General features: G+C 37.1%; 1 protein-coding gene and 1 long non-coding RNA gene across 6 annotated transcripts in view; one reads left to right on the top strand and one right to left on the bottom strand.

Annotated features, from left to right (window-relative positions):
• Positions 1–12,674, top strand: part of LOC124151227 (pro-neuregulin-1, membrane-bound isoform-like) — a 155,531-nt gene extending 142,857 nt beyond the window's left edge. For 3 of the 5 annotated variants that reach the window (XM_046523592.2, XM_046523589.2, XM_046523593.2), the window contains exons 5-9: positions 332–402; positions 732–740; positions 5,085–5,187; positions 5,636–5,768; positions 6,045–12,674. In XM_046523592.2, the coding sequence (XP_046379548.1) occupies positions 332–402; positions 732–740; positions 5,085–5,187; positions 5,636–5,768; positions 6,045–7,190 (1,462 nt within the window). In that variant the 3' untranslated portion in view covers positions 7,191–12,674. The remainder of the gene's footprint in view (positions 1–331; positions 403–731; positions 741–5,084; positions 5,188–5,635; positions 5,769–6,044) is intronic. The other 2 variants (XM_046523590.2, XM_046523591.2) reach the window with 2 other exon arrangements.
• A 5,514-nt stretch (positions 12,675–18,188) lies between these two features.
• LOC124151226 lies at positions 18,189–21,172 on the bottom strand. The gene is made up of 3 exons (XR_006863340.2): positions 20,952–21,172; positions 20,153–20,242; positions 18,189–19,049 (listed from the first exon to the last, which is right to left on the bottom strand). It is a non-coding gene; the product is annotated as an uncharacterized LOC124151226 (long non-coding RNA).
• Positions 21,173–21,514: the final 342 nt, after the last annotated feature.

Below are 21,514 nucleotides of genomic sequence, written 5' to 3'. Positions count from 1 at the left end.
ACAATTAGCTAAAATCTTTATGAGAACATTAATTATATAATTGTATTTCGAAAAGTTAAAGAAAAAATATCTTTAATAAAAAACACATATTTGAAACAGTGATGCTTATTTTATTAAGCGTGATTATTGTTCTTAAACACATTGACTTATTTGGGAAAGTATTTTGGTCAGTATTTCAAAAGTTTGTCAATACAGATTTGCTTTCGTGTTGAAAAAATGACAGTTTCATTATTTCTCTGGTAACATGGCATTTCATCACTCCATCTCTCCATTTGTTCATCCTGTCTTCATCACTCCATACTCACTTTCCCGTGCTGCTTCCACCAATCAGGTGTCCAGAAAAATGGGCGGGGCGCCGCTGTGAGATCCAGGATATCTTCAGCTTAGGGCCAGACTATAACAGTATGTATTCAAATGTAACTTCTTGCTTGATATCAGTTGGCGCCATTTGGCGCCAATGGTCAATTTTGTTGTACAGGCATGATGTCAAAACACTTTGGTTTCAGTTTAATTTAAATTTTCAGTTCTCTGTGTATTGTGCTGCATGGTTGGAAATCATGATTTTTTTTATTTACGTTTTTTTGGTGAATTAGGTGTTTTTATTTAAATGATTTTTAAAATATTTAATAGTGGTTTTTTGGTTATTGTAGAAAATTTTGTGCATGACCTTTTAAATTACTTTTGATTTATGGCACCATATATTTATACATGTGTCATTCTATAAATTTCAGTACTTATAGGTATGTTTGAGTTCTCTATTCAAAGACTTCTCCATCATAGGGGATATTGTAATAGAATTACTATGTCATATTAATACTGCAAGCTTTGTTGGTGTACTCAATTAACAATTGTTTATTTTGAATCAATTATTTATTATGCAGGATTCAAACTTTTGGGCTTTTAACGCCATGAAACATCAGTTGCTTTAAGGAAGGCATTTCAAGGTGTTGGTGAATTTTTCAGGAATGAATTAAATCTTTTGCCTTTTCAAAATCTTCCTCAGCATGATAAAAACTTTCGTATCAAACTGGATTCATGTTTGCAATGAATCACTAAACATTACGGAATGTCACATGAAATTATTCTTAAATAATTTTATCATTTCAATCATTTCTTAGTCATGGTTGCACGGCTTATGAAATATATATTTGCATCTTCGTCACTCATCTTACAAATATGGAAACGTCAGAAGCTTGAAATATAACTATCACTTAGACTGCTAATGCATATCCAAACAAGCCTTAATATTGGGAGATTGTAGAAGGGCTGTTTTAGAACAGAAGCCAGTTCTTGCACATCTCCTTTAAACTTTCTAATTCACATATGTGTATGCTTGTTTGTGTAAAGCTTGCACTGTTACCTTTCTTGTTTCATCACCTCATTTACACTGTTTACACTTAGTCATTTCTTCACATGTCTTTACCACGCTTTTCGATGCATGCGTTGTGCTTTTAAATTCTCAAACTTAATTTGAAGTATTTTCATTTATGTATATGTTATTCACTTATTCACTGAACATGAGAACTGATAAACTGATTTTTCTCCAAATTGAATAAGAGTATATACGTAATCATTAAGTGTGAATTGATTTATGTGTTTGCATAATTGAAACATTGATGATAATATGCTGGATAAATGTTTTTGATATTTTGTTATTTCCTATGTTAAATTTGCCACAAATATCATTTGCATATGAAATCTCCCAGTTGTCAATAAGCCATCGTAACCAAATTGCTATGAAGGAAATGTGTTCACAGCGACAGATCCTTTTAGGTATAAATGTAATTAATTGTATTGCTAAGCAACTGATACCATTCCAAAACCTGCGTTGACTAAATATCAATAGTTTTATGTTCATTGAGCTGACCCAACACCTGGTGTTTTGATCAAACCATATAATTTGTCATGCATTAGTGACTCAGTTGTTTAGTTAGATTAGGCATATAGGTTTTCATGGTTGGCTCTGGGATTAATCTGTCTGAATGTCTGGCATCAGGGTATTTTTTTTTTGTCCTGAAACATTTCTGGTTTGTGATACATGTTTGAGACTTTATTTGAATTTCCAAATGGTATTATTTGGTGGCACAGGTGGCCCAGTCGTCTAAGGCACCCCGATTCGCTGTGCAGAGTTGCATCCCTTGGGCACGCCAGAAACCTATGATTGTGGGTTCGAATCCCGGTTCCCCCCGGTTATGTTTCTAGGTTTGTCAGCACCATACCCGTGCTCATGGGTTTCACCGAAGTGGTAAACGTCTGAGACCTGCATCACTTCGGGCTTTCCTCCCACATTAAGCTGACATGCCGTGATATAACTTGGATACTGTTCAAAGCGGCATTAAACCCAACTCACTCACTCACTCACCAAATGGTATTTAAAGTCATTATCAAATATCGATGTGTTAAGACCTGATTAGCATTAGATCATCATTAGTCAACTTTAAATGTATATAAAATGTCGGTGCCAGATTATCCGACTAAACAGAATCCATCTGGTGTAAATGGCCATATGGCTTGGGTAAAAAGGACAAGGCTTGGATCAATTTCCAGTTTGATTCAAGTTACTCAAGACTAACTTTGTCTGTAAACTCAAATATAATCAGGCAGTTGATGATGACCCTAACTACAAAAAAAACGAGTTGGTTCCAATTGTCCCCAGAACCTCTGTTAGGCATAAGACGTGACTTAATGGATCTGGATATCAAAAGGGTTTTGTCGCATTTATTAATGGATCAGGTGGTCAATGACTGTTGATGGCAGGTTGATGGCAGGTTATTGTTCCCTAACGGTGTGGATCATTTTTCAAAATATTGATCAAGTTATATTCATGTTGTTATACCTGGATGTAAGCTTCCACTTGTTATTTATCAAGAGCCAAAATCCACTACTGGTATGTGTTTTCAAAATGTTTCAGTATACAGGATTCTAGAACAAAGGTTATTGAAAAAAATTAAACTCGGCCATTTATTTGTATATAAAGTAATGTATTGTTACCCAATTATATTTAATGCTATGTAACACTGTTATACTTAATATAGAAGCAAGTTTTCTAAAGTACTGGTGTTTGACCTTGAATGACCTACTGAAGTGTTTCCTCAAATTGAAGTAGGGCCTCTTGAAGACCAACGGTCGTACTTCATTTATTGTTCCACTTTTCCTCACACAATAAGCCACTCGAACACTGATGGTTATCGTCTAAATTTGAACATTGTAGACATTCATTTGATATGCAGTGTTGGGCCAAGATACAATACATTGTGAATTGTGGCAGAAGGAAAATTAAGTTGTCTGTGATGCGTATTTACCATGTATGGTCACAAGAGTTGAGTACTGACATACTGGTAATTGCATCTTACACCAGAGACAGTCTAGGCTCCAAGACACTGAGCAGTTGATGCAGACATGTGTTAAGAGGTTTTTGATGACAGTACGAAATAAGAGGTTATTGAATTTCGGAGAGATTTGTACAGACTTTGTGACTAGAGTAGCATTCAATGTATAAGAGTGGGCAGTGACATACCGATTGTGTCAAATTTACAACTTATTGAGGTATCAGCTTTCTGTGTACGTAGACGTTATTTTATTTTCTGATGTTATTTGCCTTGCTGTTCAGTCTGCTATTGTACTTGTCAGTCAAGTTAGGTTCACCGGGTTAGAGATACTGACTTTTTTAGTACTCAAAAACAATACTTGGCATTTTAAATAAGTTAAATTATGGTTTTAATGGTAGAGATAGTTTTAATTCACAGACAGACATTATACTGCATGTAAGCTAGTTAGCCATAAAATGTTTTTCAGTGTTTTGAAAAGACCAGGGTGCAATTGTACAAAACAACCTTAGCGCTACAACTGTCATAAGTCTATGTTAAGGTATGGGAGTTACGATCACCTTAGCGCTAAGATCGCTTTGTACAACGGCACCCTGGAACATACTGAAGAGATGTTATTAGCAATAATTGTCAATTTAAGGGGGAACTAAAACATGGAAATTATACTTGGTTATGAAAAATAAGAAGCTGCAGATATATTGAGGATTGAGCTTGCATGAAATAACAGTCAGTCAGTCATTTCTGTGGATATGTCTTCCATCACTTGAAAAACCTAGACCTAGCCCAGGTTCAAATGTTGCAGATGTGTTTGGATATCTCCTTGAAATTGAGGGCACGGGTGGCCCAGTCGTCTAAGGCGCCGTGATTCACTGTGCAGAGTTGCATCCCTTGGACATACCATAAACCTATGATTGTGGGTTCGAATCCCGGTTCGAATACGTTTCTAGGTTTGTCAGCACCATACCCGTGCTCGTGGGTTTCACCGAAGTGGTAAACGTCTGATACCTGCATCACTTTGGGCTTTCCTCCCACATTTAGCTGACACGCTATGATATAACTGGAATACTGTTAAAAGCAGCATTAAACCCATCTCACTCACTCCTAGAAATTGCAATCTGATTGGATAGTGTAGATTTACCACGAGGTGGTAAACCTGTGTGTTGTCCACTGACCTGGAGTAGGCATGGCTATAGACTTCACTCAACCACTGAACAGAACTGGTGCAATCAGGTCCATGCTATTCATTTAAAGCAGACCTAGACTCAACAGTTTATTGCTGCTTTATACAAACTTGACAATACATTACAGTTTCATTAAAATGAAATTATTCATTGTAAGATTGGCATACTGCTTGAGATGTCTTGGTTTCTGTATAATCATGGGTCTTTCAGCAAAAGGGTATTTGTGACATGTTAAGATAATGATAAACCAAGTGGCAGATTCTGGTTTGAGGTCAGCATTTGTTTTTAGTGTTTAGGAGCTCAAATTATATTTTTTGCAAAGACAATCAGGTGCTCAATTATTAGTATTTTTATGAAATTATAATTTGACTTCTCGAGATAGGTACTCACCATCTGAGATGCAGTTCATAAGTAATATAGTTTATGTAGAACAAGGTCTTGGTTATTATTTTTTAGAAAAAATCTCTTTCAAGTCTCTAGAGATATGTGTTGTAAGTCTGCAAATGGTATTTGATAAGTGCAAATATTATTCATGTATTATCAAGTTTGGTACTAATATTTTGTTTCTTATTTTTAGGACAAGCAAAACTTTTGCATGATCGTACTATCATCTTCATTAGCATCGCCATTGCAACCTTGGTCTTCATTGCAATATGCATCGTGTCATACTTCATGGCCAGGTGAGTTACCTCCCCTTGTGAGAGTTATCTACCTTTTGTTTTAATATCGTGTGTAGTAATGTGTAGAAGCCAACGGCTGTGTTGTGAGCTACAGTCAGGGATGTGACATCTATATTTGGTATGAATGTACGTTATCTCCCCTTCTGAGAGTTACCTACCCTTATGATTTATCAACATGTGTAAAACGTAATTGACATTATCGCAACCACACAGCTGATAATTGGTCTTCAGACAGTGTCAGGCATCCAGATACCATCAACAATTATTTCGACACTAAATCCCCAATTTATCACATTTTCAGTTGTATAGAACTTCTTTTCATGACATACTCTCAGCATTCCTGCTTCATGATGATCAAGTTAACTATAATTGTTCCTACATTTGCATTAAACATGTTTAAATCCTCAATTTATATTTATGGATTTTAAATTTTAATTTTTTGTTTCAGGCGGCAACGCAAAAAGTGGGAAAAAAGGAGGGATCAAAAAAAAAAAAGAAACATTCCAGTAGAAAATCAATATCGTCCTCTCCTAGATGATGTAGATGCTCCAAATCCACTTGTACATAGGGTAAAAGAGAATGTAAGTTTGCAAATTTAATATATATGGATAATTAAAGGTTGGTACTCTACTTTAAGTCATCATTTAGCTTGCGTCTTTGTAACTTAAGTAGGGTTTTTCAAATCAGGGACTTGGCATGTAGTGAATTTTAACTGACCATCCATTTATTTTAATATGATGTTCTTTAGTGTGGAATGTAATGTAATTTTGTTATCAAATGAAGAATAAGTATCATTATCTTTGATAATTGTTCATGATAAAGTATAATATATTGAATATACTTTGCCTTATTTTCAGCATACACAGACAGATAACTACTTGAATAATGACAACTCGCCCCCATACAGTGACCCCAATATCTACCCTGTCATCAACCCCTATGGGGTTCCCAACACACATGATGACCCTCCAGTAGAGATGAGACGTCAGGCCCAACCCCTAGGGGCTGCACCCAACCCTGCTTCTAACCATGGTAATGAAGGGCCAGATCGAAGGTCAAGGGCGTCATCACGAGGGTCAAGGACACGGTTGAAAGCTGTATCGTTGGATGAAGGTCGTGATAATGAAGAAGAGTTCGATCAGCCTGGAATGAACGAGCCTGACTGTATCCAGATGCAGAAGCTTCCCCGGAACTGTTATTCCGATGGGAACATCAAGGGCGGAACCAGACATGCCTACAGACGACCGCCACCAACTATGCACGACATGGACATTCCCGAAGGAGAACTTGACAATATAGAGCCCCTGAATGCTGAAGATCCTGTAGTGGTTGACCTGGAGTCTCCTGCACTAGAACCTTCCACTGACAATGAGGATAGACACAGACCAACTGATGAACCTGCCGATGATGTGGAAAAGCCAATAGATGATCAAAACCATCCAAAGCGTTATATGTATCCCCCAAGTAAGTCTTTGGACTTTGAGTCAGAAAGTGAAGAAGAACCAACAGAGGAAAGCCCTCTGACGCGGTTGCATATCAGTGAGGATGAGGAGGATCAGGCACCATCTCGGGACAAGAGTTTCGACTCTCTGGACCTTGATAAATCAGATTCACAACCGACAGTGGAAAGTGTTGTTCTTGACAGTGGTCCTCAGGATTCTAGGAACAGTACTGAGCCATTGTACAAAGACAATCCTGACAGTTTAAGCAGCAGTGTTACTGGCAGTCCAGATACCCACCCTAGCTCCTCCATGGAAAACTTTGAGTTCCCCATCCTCCCCAATGGGACGGAGACTGGCCTGTCGTGGGATGAACACGGGATGCCGGTGTCTCCCGGTCATTATGCATATTCTCCTCCCAACACAGACTCTCAGAACCTGGAGGACCAGTACATTCATCCTCACCCACCCAATGAACTGCCTCTCAGCCCCACCAAGAACAGTGCTGTATATCAAAAACTGCTGAAGGACATCAGAGAAGACCAGGATCCCATCCCTATATGATTGTCTTGTATCACCAGAATCCTCCTCCATATTCCCAGAACAGATCCTGGAGTTCTTTTCCACATCTATGATAATGTGAATGGACCACAAAGGATGATCCCAGCATCATACAACCACATTATCTGGATCATTCATAAAGGATTGGCACTGATATCATTTTCCTCATCATCAGCACCTGCGATGATGTGGCTGGACCACATTGGGTGGAATCTTAGTATAGTACACCCCAATCCTCTGGATCTATAATGACAAACCTGGACCTAACAGGATGGGCGGTGATACCATTGTCCACATTCTCTGGGTCTATAATGACGTACCTGGGCCTCAAAGGATGGGCCATGATACCATTGTCCTCATTCTCTGGGTCTATAATGACGTACCTGGGCCACAAAGGATGGGCTGTGATACCATCTTCCACATTCTCTGGGTCTATAATGACATACCTGGGCCACAGAGGATGGGCCGTGATACCATTGTCCACATTCTCTGGGTCTATAATGACATACCTGGGCCACAAAGGATGGGCCGTGATACCATTGTCCCCATTCTCTGGGTCTGTAATGACATACCTGTTCCACAAAGGATGGGCCGTGATACCATTGTCCACATTCTCTGGCTCTGTAATGACGTACCTGGGCCACACAGGATGGGCCGTGATACCATTGTCCACATTCTCTGGGTTTATGATGACATGAACAAGTGCAGATAGGTCTTCAATGTCCAAATCCTCAGCGTATGAAGCGTATCCTGTTCTCACATCCAAGGACCTAGGACCTTTCCTTATATGACTCTCCCAATCTTCTGCATGTTTTGAGACAGTATATATATATGTTCCTGGATCATATATATTCAGTGTTACACCAGTGTTCCCACCTCCCTTGATATACATGGTCTCTGAACTATTTGAATACCATGAGACTAAGAACCATTGTGCACCATTTTGTGTTCTAACAATGCAACAGTGAATTTACGAATATATGTGGCCCAAGTCTTGACTATCTCTCTGTGTATTGGCTTGGCCCTAGTGCTTTGACGACAGAGATAATGGCATTGAAAGATACTGTTCCATGGCAGAACCCAGGACCAAGATGAGTGAAAGGCAAATGCTTTCATCTATATTCTATGACCATTTAATTATCTTATAGAAAGACCCTTCATGGTGCCCTGTTCTTAAGCATTTAATGATATTCCCACTGCCATTCAATATAAGAGTTGAACAAATGGTTATGAGGCACCATTGTTTTTTAAGGCTACTATTGGAAAATTTCTAATCATCTATACCTGATGGTAGAATCAGTGGTTACAGACATGTACACTTAAGTGCTATGTTTTGTAAATTGCAACTTATCAAATAATTTTTATTTCCATTTCTGAATAAGTTACAGAAGCCAATGACATTCAAATTGGATAGAGAACATACCAGTTAAGGTTTGTGATTCATATATTAAGGTTGATTAAAATTTCATGAAATTTATTTAATGTAATATTAAGTACTTATACTTTATGTATTTATTATATTGTGTTGTTAAATGATAAAGAATAATGGAGACATAAATCTTTATGCTTTTATTTATAGTCATTTCATAATATCATTAAATATGCAAAATTCAGTTTAATTCTGAAATTAATTGTTGCACCTCTACAGAAAATTCTATGTATGCTTAACAAAAGTAGTTTAGAACATGAATAATTTTGGAGATATGTTTATGAAATTGTGTCCTCAGTCTTCACTACAAAAAAATATCCGCACAATTATTCATGGTAAATTTTTGTTAAGTATATTAGAATATTTGGATGACGATAAAGTTAATAGATTGTATCAACCATGCCTGTGTGAACAGTATCTTGTTCTAATCCATTGTTAATGACAAGGGTAATAATGACGTGTTAATGACCAATGAAAGAAGAATGAACAATGACGTGGTGTTGTTGTGGACATCGCCATGCTGTAGGTATCGTTGTTTGTACATTGTAGTAATGTATTTCAGCATCCACTTTCATCTCTGTGTATATAATGGTCATACAGTGTTATTTAATTTCTTGTGTTGTGTGAAATCAATTTAAGTTAATTCCTTTTATAGACATATGTTGTATAAAGTTATGCCATATAATGTTATGATTCTCAGCTGTGATTCATTCAACATACTTGAATGCACTTAATATGTTTAATATTTTTTTGCCATTGTAAATTATCATTTGAAATTGATGATGTCATTTCGTTGTATATTTCATCTTATGTTCTGTGAATGATGTAAACGGTTTCGATTGTTCTTTATATTTACAGGTGTGTATATATTGAAATAGGAATGTTGCAATTTCACAAAGAAAAAACATGATACATATTAACACAATGAGAACTTAACACAATATTAGTGTGCGTTTTTATGCTTAAGAAAAAACAAGTTACCTGTGAATATACATACAACAAATGCACTCCAACGATATCAAAAAATTACATAGGTAGTAATACATTTAAGAAATTATTTCTCAAGAATTAATACACATTTTGATTTTAAGGCATTATCAAGTATATATCTGCCGAAACGTATTCCATTGGCGTAGAAGGCAAAATAGCATTGAAACATATGAAGGGATGATTGAAAATCAGTAATGACACCGGGTGTTTGCAAAAAAGGTAAACATGTCCTGTTTTGGCTGGTGCTTCCGCCATTCACACAATTTGCTAAAAAAGTAAGAGTAAAAGTAATCTTGAGAAATACATTGTTTTTTCTTTAAAAAAACAATAAAATGGATTCTGAACTCCAGGTGGTACCAATTATTTACATTAATATTCTTTAAAAACTCCCTCCAGGTTGAGGTTGAGGTTGAGATCAGTCAGTGCTTGACATCCAGTTATCTTCATGGTTTCAGCCTCCTGTAACTAAATGAGTATAGGGCCATTTTACTTTTTATTGTTGGATCACAGATTTGTTGACGCTTTGTTACATTATTAATGAGGAAGTAAATGATTCCAAATTCATGTTAATTTCTTAATATGATGCATACTTTGAAAATCTTATTTCACAAAATCATTCATTCTATGCTGATTGCATAAAAATTTAGAAATCTGTCCAATGTCCTTGATACACAAGATTACATCAGTGGTCCAGTTGATGGAACGTCTGCCCAAGAGCAGAAGGTCAGTGGCTCGACTTGAAAAGATTGTTCTTGTTGCTCGTAGTCCGTATATTGTGTCTGAGTAGGATATCCATGTTAAACTGCGGCATGGTACCTCACTGATCTAGCACTAACAAACCGACAAGTTTGCATGCATGTCGCTATAGAAGTGCAATGATCTTGAACGTGACATTAAACCCAGCTTCATACTCAAACTATCGCTGTTGGTCTTCACACACATTTCACACACTTACAGCTCGCAAATCAAAGGTCCCTAAATTGAGGCTGATGTCAATGTCCCACTCTGAAGAATCTGTGATCCACCAAACAGGTTTATAGTCAATGCATATGGCACATGCAAAGTTGGTCAGTGGTATTCTAGTGAAAGGATTATGATTGTATTCGTTCCTGATTTTGGGCCATGGTTCAACAATTCATACCATTCTTAGAGAGTCAATGCCACAGAAATGATAATAAGTCTTGATTACCTTTAGAAACAGATTCCACTAGACTTAAAAGGCAAAATAATGATGAAAATTTATAAGAATGGATCAATGAAAATCAGTGATGACACAAGTGTTTAAGTTTGAAGAAATGTCCTGTAGTCACAAAGCAAGTGTTATGCCATTCACCAGGGCTCCAGATAATGCTTATGGCCATTGAGTATTTACGAACAAGATATCATTCACTTGGGTATTGATAGTTTTCTATGGATATTCAATTTATTTTTATGCGCTTTGGTCCAGTGTACAGGGAATTTTTACACCAATGAGTAGCCTTTTTAACTTATTCTACTGAAGATGGTGTATGAGGTGACTTCTAATTTGTATCTGGTGGTGTGCTGTCCCAAGTGAGAAACATAAACTCGACTACAGCGGTAACCATGTATTTTTAGAAATAAGCAAGATGAAGCATCTTGTTAATGCATATTCACAGCAGTAAACTCGAGTTCACGTTTATATGATGGCTACATTTCGATCAGATCTGTTAAGAAATATAGGTATGCAAGTTGAAAAGATATACATCGGGTAATTACCGACAATGCATGTCATGCATATTTGTGGGCAAGCAACTCAAAATTAATTGGGTAATGATGGCTTATTTTGTATATTTACTTTTCTGGAGCTCTGACTCAATGCTCCTTTAAGGAAAAGGTATCTTCGATCAGATCGTGGACCTACTAACTTATTTTCATTTCATCCGGACACTGCTGCCTCAAATTTAATTTAATATAATTTAAAAAGACACTCTGTTAAGAATTTGTTTCCAAGGACATTTTTGTTATTTGTAATTGTCAAAATTAAACATCACTTTGATAGAATACATTTGATGGATGCATTTCACTGAGTTGGTACTACTTTAATTAAATATGAACATAAGGTTATCAGTGAGACTCGCTTAGCTTGACTTAAAGAACATATCACCAATTTGGTTAAATACTGCAAATAATCAATCAGAATGAAATGGTCAATAGATTGCCCTTGAAAATATGAGAATAAATATTATGTACTATTGAATTGCCTGGGAATAATTTGTCTTGATTATCTGTCAAAACCAATTCCATTGGGCATAAAAGATAGAATAGTGATAAACAAAATATGAATGGATCACTGAAAATCAGAGTCAACACCACGTTTGACGAAATGCACTTATGACGAAGGTTTTTGTTGTTGTTTTAAGAAAACAAATTGTAAGTTATCATATTATTTATAAAAGTGTATATTTTTGTCTCTTTGTTGTTATTGTGCTAGATGTCAGTGTTCAAACGTTTGATTGAGGATGGCGTGAATGGATTTTTCCTTGGTAAAAAACTGTAAGTATTTTTCATGACGAATCTATTCCCAGGAAGCGGCAGTGGTGTTACAGCATTTGACTGGTGATTTTATAAATTTATGCAAATACTGATGTGTCAATCTGATATTGATTGAAGTAGTGTAGAATTTTAAAAGTTCCATTTAAGATTTGAGTCAGTTTTCGTCTGTTCATCACAATTGGTGTTTGTTTGTTAGCACCTTTCAGTGGAGATCTGTGAAACATGTCAAAAGACTGAATTTTAAAATTTACAATTTTACAATAAAACATTTATTGGGATATTTAGAAATTTATGCTTGGAGTAAAATGCTATGGTATTTTAGAAGAGCACTAATTATTTTTTAGAATATTTGATTGACTTTTATAATGTATATCCCCATGCAGTCTTATTAGGATATTCTACATATTTGACGCCTGCTCACCTGACAACATTTTTTATATTTGAATGGGGAGCACGGGTGGCCCAGTCGTCGTCCCTTGGGCACGCCAAAAACCTATGATTGTGGGTTCGATTCCCGATTCCCCCCGATTATGTTTCTAGGTTTGTCAGCACCATACCCGTGCTCATGGGTTTCACCGAAGTGGTAAATGTCTGAGACCTGCATCACTTCGGGCTTTCCTCCCACATTAAGCTGACACGCCGAGATATGACTGGAATACTGTTAAAAGCAGCGTTAAACCAAACTCACTCACTCACTCACTCACTCACTATATTTGAATGTTACAATGTGTACAGTGGCCATAAGAAATTAATTAGATTTCATCTAATATTATTGAAAATGTGAGGTGAGAGGCATTTTTATTTGTTTTAAACAAACTGTTCAAGGGATCTGTGTACAATAAATGTTGATAGATGTGACTGTAAACTGCTGAGCGAAAGAAAGTACACTTGAAAATTGAATTTGACCAAAATATTACAAACGTCATCAAAATGTTACTAAGCTTAAAAGGGTTGCTGAAACATTGCAAACTTAAGCCCATACAGAACTATGATACCAGTATCGAATACATCACCATTGAATAACCATTTCTTGTTTGTCATTTTAGCCATCATCAAACATGGGTGTGTTCTTTCTTTTGCCCGGCAGTTTATATGGTGTATTTCATCATTAAATTCAGAAGGGAATATGAATAGCAATCTTCTTCATCTATTTGACAGATGAAAGATGATGGGATTTCAATAATTCTATTATTATGGCCTAAAGTTAGGGTTAGTGAGGGTTAGAAGGAACGCCTGGCTCCAGAGTAAGTATCGTAATTCCTCTGATAAGCACCTAGGTGTTGATGCTTTTAAACCACTCCTCAGATGTGATGTTTATTTGGAACTGATTAATATTTTGAGATGATTATGCACACATTTATTTACTTAAAAAAAACATTTTTGTTTTTTTGACATAGGTATGTTACAGAAGTTGTTACATTTGTATGTACATAGAGTTAATGTCAAGAATACAGTATTCGACGTAATAAGCGCTCTCAAAATTAGAAATAGGGGGCTCTTATTAGAATATTATTTTAGTGACAAAAACACCAAAGAGTTGAAAGATAAATTCCGTGGTTTATGCTGACAGCCGGTAATGTTTATGTATGACAGATATATGTTTCCAGGATTTAATAGCCAATAATAAAAGGTGCATATAACACACGAGTGCGTATTATACGCGAATAGGGGAAGGAAGCGGTGTGTATTATATGTGAATAGGGGTCTGAAGGGGTGCTAATTGGGATTGTTCACTAGCCAATATATCAGCACTTATTAGAGCGGGCGCTTATTACGTCGAATACGGTAAATTTAAAGTCTCTTCACAATAGTAGTGATTGTGGACAGATGCATTGAGAAATCATGACTAATTATGAGTTGTTGGTTTAATTAATGATGAAATGTCATGAAAATGGATTAATAGGAAGACACAAGCTGTTTCAGTAATACTGTGCCATGACCAGCACTTGAACAGGCTGGTACTTATTGGAGGAAATATGTATGTTATATTTACATTCAGCATGTGTTAATGTAAAACCAATGAAAAATTTGAAACGTTTTTAATAGTTATTTATGTGGAATCTATTTTAAAAATGATAAGATGTTATTTTTAGTTCCAAGTAAACTTGCAAATTGCAGTATCTATTGGACTTATTTGTTGAATGATGTAGAATTGTTATTCTTATTGACTTTCAAAATATTGTACATTAGCAGGATAGTCCTACATTGTTTAAAACTAGTGTTGCAAGCATATTCCCGCCTGCATAGGCATATTCCCAGTCCACAACAAAGATCATGTTGCAATGCATTAACACTGCACCTTTGGTAAAAATAACATACTTGTTTGTAGTAGAGATTTAGAAGTGTTTTCTTGACAACTAATTCCAGATGAGGTAGAAATGTCAGAGCTGCAAGTGAAATTATGGGACTTAGATGACAAAAAAAGTATCGTCTTTTCAGGACATACATAAGAAAAATACTTTTTAAAAAAATAGGTTCATTGCAGGTGAGCTACGAACATGTTCCGCTATGAGTTGGTGTACGACCTTCAGATTAGGTGGATAAATATTCTTCATCAAATTATATGGATGTGGAAATATCGCGTTGCTTTGAATCTCAGACATGGCTTTGTACAGTCATGATGGTAAAATAGACATAATATCAAGGTATAGTTTTGATCCAGCATAATATTTCATCGGGGCATTTTTATTGAAATGAGCTAATGGGATTGTTTGAAATACTTCACATTTGTAGTCTTGCAAACCTCAAATTGTTAATTTTACACGATTTGAATTGTAAACTTTCAATTGTACTGCTTTGGACGGACAAAGGTGTTAATCCTGAACAAACTACTCGTGAATATGATTCATGGAATGCTTGCTTGCTCTATGATACTTGAAGTCTTTTCTTGAAGTCTTTTTATGCTTGTTATGAATACATACAAGTTTCTATCATGTATGTTGACTGTTACGAACAAACCCCTTTATATCCAAGTCATTTATTATTTAGGATTGTTGCCTAAACTAGCATCAAAACAAAACAAAAGTTTTATCTCACATCTAGACAAGTGGGACCCTGTCTTGACAGTTTCTCCTATTGGATTACAAAGCAAGCACCCATCTTCATACCTTGTGTGATTCACATTTTTCTTGAAAATGAAAACTTGTAACCTTGGCAACATTACAAACTTGAATTCTGTGCATTCTTTAAGGAAAAATAACACGAACCTTTTTGATGATATCTGTAAATTAGTTTGAAAACATGATAAGTGTAACATATTTGCTGAAATAGGTTTGTAAAAGGTTAATCTTTTCTACAATTTGGCACAGAATCTTAACTAAATATATCTATCATATGATCAAGCTTTTCTTGCATTCTGGCACACAAGCAAGGTTTCCGTATTTTAATGTTGTATTCTGAAAAGGTAGAATCTTTGGCGACTTACCTCCCCTGATGCACTTAAGAGGGCAGTGCCTTTGTTTAAAAAGTGCCTCAGTCCATATAGTTTATCTGTTAAGTTTTAAAGCATAGTGTTTTATTAGAAAGCTATTGTTCTGATGCACTGTTATAAAACATATTGACCCAGATGATATATGTTCTTTTATATTAGGTGTTAGTTGACAAATGTCAAAATGCATTTACTACTCAAAATTAAATGTTGTTGTTGCATATGAATTTTATATGATAGATTAATGTTTATTAATTAGTGTTCATGCTAGATGATCTATTATTGTTACAAATGCTTGCTTTCTTTCACAAGTCAATTTCATTTAACTTTGTCACAAATTACCTAAATAGGCTTTGAGAAGTGTCTTTTAATCGTCCTTCATTCTGTCTGTTTGACGCTTTTGATAATCCTAGAAAATATTGAAAGCTTTAGAATTGTCTATTGACTGTTTTATGAAGTGAAATATCTCACTAATCAGATACTATCTTGAATACAACTTATTACATGACAGAGGTCATGCTGGAGGTTTGACAACTTGTTCAGATGCAGTAGAAGCGAGGGGGTGTTCAGATGAATTCACCTTATGTGAAATCATGTTTGTTATGTCTATATAATAGAGTTTCATTTTAATATTTTAAGAGATTTGAAGATGATTAGAATTTTATGTTATTTTTGTGAATCCTAGATAAAGTTTATTTCATGTTTAAGTTACAAAATATGACCTATGTTCGTTGATATCACAGGGATATCTTGTTTCTATGCACAGAAAATGGTTAGATCTTATGAATGAATAAATAAGTTGATAGTATCTTGACTCAGAGAAGGAAAACTGTTAACAGATGAATTCTTTATTGCTTGTTTTGCTCTGTGTGAAACAGACTTTTTGTTGAGTTTGACTGTCTGTATGGTTCATGCATGGTTCAAGGATACCCTATCAAAGAGTGAAAGTCTTGTGTCTCGCAACAAGGACCCTGTATTGTCATGTTAGCGTATTTTTGTAAATTATTAAAAATTTAAAACATTTGCTTGTTTTTTTTTAACTTTGAGGGGGGGGGGGGGGGTCGGGTAGCCTAGTGGTTAAAGTGTTCGCTCATCATGCTGAAGACCCGGGTTCAAATCCCGACATGTGTACAATGTGTTAAGCCCATTTCTGGTGTCCCCCGTCGTGATATTGCTAGAATATTGCTAAAAGAGACTTAAACACAAACTCACTCACTCACTCACTTTTTTTGTTAAGTTATGTCATATATACTAGTCAACGTTTGAGTACTCCTCCACCCAGAGGCACTAAGATTGACTCCATGTCTTAGATATTAACCAATAGATGTGCCAAGATCCCCTGGCTGTAAATCCGATATTCGACTTGGTACATCCTTGGTGTATTTGCACCATAGGCTGATGGGTTTCACCAAAGTGGTACAGCAGTATCATGTGTCAGTGAAGACTCCAGCACACTGGGATATATACTAATTTAACCAGAGTTCAGCCTCATGGAGACGATTACCCACTGTCCGTTCCGAAGGTCATTACTGAGTGTGGTGGCAGTCATGAAGTGTTGACATCTTCCTGCTATCAGGAGAAACCTGATCTTCCCGTTGTGTGGTGGAACTATGTCGACCACCTGCATGTCACTGGGTAACTGATCCAACCGTCTGGTATCAAATCCATGCCCTTCTGATCACTTTAGCTGACACCAAAGACGTTTACAACGTGAAGAAGTAGTGAATATTGTCAGAACGCTGATGCAATGATGGTTTTTTTGTTTGTTGTCTTAAGCCGCATTCAGCAATATTCCAGTTAAATGACCGCAGTCTAAAAGTAATCGAGTCTGGACCAGACAATCCAGTGATTGACATCATGGGCATCAATTTATGCAATTGGGATACAATGACATGCATCAAACAAGTCAGCAAGCCTGACTAGCCGATACCGTTAGTTGCCTCTTACAACAAGCATAGTTACCTTTTACGCCAATCATGGGTTGCTCGAGACCTATTCTAACCCGACCTTCACAGGTCTTGTCTATTACATGTTGAAGGCTTTGGATCTACGCAATTGGAATACCATGACATGCATCAACCAAGACAGCGAGCCTGACCACCCGGTCCCGTTAGTCGCCTCTTACGACAAGTATGGGTTGCTGAAGGTTAATTCTAACCCGGATGGGTGTTATCCCCTGGTAGGGGAGTCGTGCTTGGGCAGAAGTGACGTTACAGTTATCGTCATTCATTTGTATGTTTTAGCTTTGAATAAAATACTGTAGTAGTTACGATAATCACAATAGAATCGAGTGAAGACAAAATATGCCTCTATCAGAGTATGAAAAGAACAATGAAACTTTGCTCTTGCTCTTTTGGGGTTGATTTATAAGGGGAAAATCGACATTACTCATTAACAACAAGTACCATATTTCAACGTCCTTTGTTAAGACGCGGCCGGGGATCGAACCACGGACCTTCCGTTCTACCACTAGATCACGGCGGCGGTCGAAAAATATATTAAAATGGAACGTTAGTAGATATTTCTGGTGAAAATGAGATACCTACACTTTTGTGCATGTGCTGCCAAAGTATTAAACTTCTTCCTGGAATTAATTGAGAGGCATTTCTTAGAAGTTGACGGATGACAAAGTAGACAAAAGTTTATGGATAACAAGTTTTTTTATTATACTGTAATATCTATGTTTTGGTATTGACCCTTATACCGTTGTCAAGCAAGTGGTATTATTATAACCGCCGATCAATACTCTCTCACACTCGCCCATGGTCCCAGGTAAGAATGGATCACTAAAACAGCACAAACATTAATCTAGCAGTAAATTACTCTCCTACTTAAACAATATAACAGTTCAACACATTTCACTAGAACACCCTCTATATCTACACAGGACACACCAAACCGAGTTGCGTCGTCAAAATATTCTCGTATGAAAACGATATATATTGGACGTGTTCCTCACACCATATGACAACAACAAGCTAGTCACAAGCGACGGGGAAATTTAAATATGTACATCAGTAGATTACTATATACAACAAGGAGGAACACTACTATTAAAGTTTACAATTATACAACATGGGAGTGGATGCTGCAATATCATTGGTTGAAAAACGTAGTAAAATGGGATTGGATCTTTCGAAATACTTTTCTTCATAAATATCTTTTTACTCAAACCTAAACTTTAAAAAAAGCGAAAAAACGTTGGGCGATATGGATACTAACACCATCGGTTCCAAATGAAATTCTGGGCATGAAATACTCAAGAATACCCACGAGGCAACAGAGATTGAACTCGTTGCACCTGCATATTAAATGGTTTGTGATTGGTTGGTCGTTACCAGCCAGGTTTACGATTGGTCAGTTTGCAGCAAGGCAACAACACAGCACTGTCCAACAGCAAGCCAAGAGACAACAGTCAGCGGCGACTTCTTCATCGCGGTGGTGGTCGTGGTGGTCGTGGTGGCCGTGGTGATGATGGTGGTGTTCGTCGCGGACAACGTACCTAAAATACAAACAGTAAGAGTTACCTTACAACATGGAGAGAGAGAGAGAGAGAGAGAGGGAGGCTTTTCCATATTCATAAGAAATCTCGATTGTACGATTCCGACTATATATCATGAGCATATGTTTATGAATCACTATGAAATAGTGATGACACTTTTGTTTGCAAAAAGGTCAGCGTATCCTGTCCCATCGTCACGCGTCACAAATACATGCAAAGGCACCCGTGTTCGTGTTTTTTCAAACATGGCACCTCCCAAGTTTCTCGACTTGCACTTACAGAAACCACAAATGAAGCACATCGTGATAATCATCATACCAAGGGGGACCGGGTCACCTTGACCCGGACATTATAATCAGGCGTGCATGTAACCCACTCTCCTATCACCCACGCTCCTGCTTCTTGTATAAGGTCTTGTTCTTTCAACGTTCAAAGTAATATATACAAATAACGGATAACATAAACTCCACATCAAAACGTCCGTTTCTAACAATATTTCTTTAATTGCAGGTCGTACTTTCACTTTGATGGTAATAAACAGGAAACCGAGTTGGCATTTGCGTTAATTTCGCGTCTTGGTGCGGCAGAATGAGTGCATGTTTCCTGGAGAGAGAGAGACACACACACACACACAGAGAGACAGGGAGACGCAGAGAGAGGGACAGAGAGAAACAAAGACACAGAGAGAGAGGAGGGGAGGGAGGAGAGAGAAAGGGAGGAGAGAGAGACAGACAGAGACAGACAGACAGACAGAGACAGACAGGCAGACAGAAAGGCAGAGAGGCATACTGAGAGAAAGAGTAAGAGAGAGAGAGAGAGACAGACAGACAGAGACAGACAGACAGACAGAGACAGACAGAAAGGCAGACAGGCATACTGAGAGAAAGAGTAAGAGAGAGAGACAGACAGACAGACAGACAGAGAGAGAGGGAGAGAATCTTACGCATGTGAGTGTAATACTCTCCTTATTAACAATACTTTATGATTCTGTTCTACAGAGGCAGTACTTCTGTATCAATGGTAGGGTCCACAGGGCATGTGTATTAAGTCAACAACTCTGTATGTCAACAATAAGAGAGGTGTCAGCTTACAGATGTACTCACACAGTGTTAGGTTGAGGCTGTTGGTAGTATGCGCCGGCGGGGGGTGCCCCTCCGGAGCCGTAGTTGTTGGGGAGATTCTGGTAGCTCATGCTGCAACACATGTTTACGTCAAAACAAAATAAGGAACAACTTTTGGGACTGTGAATTACATTGTACGGAGTGAGTATGGTTTCAAGCCGCTTTTAACAATATTCCACTAGAAATTGGATTCTTACGTTCACCCCATGTAGGATTCGAACCCGGGTCTTCAACATGACGAGCGAACGCTTTAACCACTAGGCTACCCCACCGCCAGAGTTATGTTTCATACTTTATTTCGTGATCACAATATATTAACTAAATTTTTTGTTATATTTTAATTAAAATGATTACCCTAATCTCAGTCAGCGTCTCCGACTGGAAGTACAAAATGTATTACGATAGTACTAGCCATTTGAAAATTACAGTGTAAGGGAAGCAACTCTATCAGTATAATGTAATTCAAGCCGGTAAGAGTTATGTACCAAGGTAACGCCCCCCAATCAAGGAAATAGATAGCAGAGTAGAGCGACACTAAATTGTTGATATTCACCACATTATTACAACAAATAATAACCTATTTCAGGACAATGAACTGACAAAGTAATGTTTAATTTAATGTCGCCCCAAAAGATGTCAATGTGATATCATAATTAAAATTGGTTTACATCGGATTGAAAGGTAATCGATATTCAATAGTTTTTATTTCATTTCCAAATCAGACCACAAACGTCATGCCACGTTATTAATTAAACAATCCTTTTATCATAATCCCTCTTACCTTTGAATAATAGGGCCGTGAAACAATAACAATCACAGTGTCTCTTACTTGCTGGCTTTTGTACCTCTCTCTGGGCACTGTATCTCCTAGTCACGTGGTCGCCGTCATGGGACTGATTCGTCATATCGTCATGTGATTATGAAGTCCGAGCTACTTTCGGTGTACGAGATTAGACAGGATTGCGAAATACTGAAGTGTTTACTGCATGTAGTGCCATCTAAGTAGACATATGAAAACACAGTTGGAATTAGTATTTACACGCACGCACGACCCCCCCCCCCCCCCCCCCCCGCTCTATTCGTAGTGGCTAAAATTACCCAAATCGCCAAATGACGCGGCATGTAGAAGTATCGACGTGTCATGATCTTCGAGGCCAGGAAAGTGAGGCTTACTTCGTTGTGAATTTCACTTTTCATTTCCAACACAAGGAAATTCCCACTTCATCTGTTGTCGCCATTGTGTCGCTCCAAGTTAACCTAGATACTATTCCCGACCCACTCTGGCGAGATCAAATTCGACTATATAAACGATTTATCAGTGTTTGATTGGGACACTGTCGTTTT

Source organism: Haliotis rufescens, unplaced genomic scaffold (genome assembly GCF_023055435.1).
Source record: "Haliotis rufescens isolate VD_foot unplaced genomic scaffold, xgHalRufe1.0.p SCAF_11, whole genome shotgun sequence".
NCBI lineage: Eukaryota > Metazoa > Mollusca > Gastropoda > Lepetellida > Haliotidae > Haliotis > Haliotis rufescens.
This window is presented reverse-complemented; position numbering and strand designations above follow the sequence as displayed.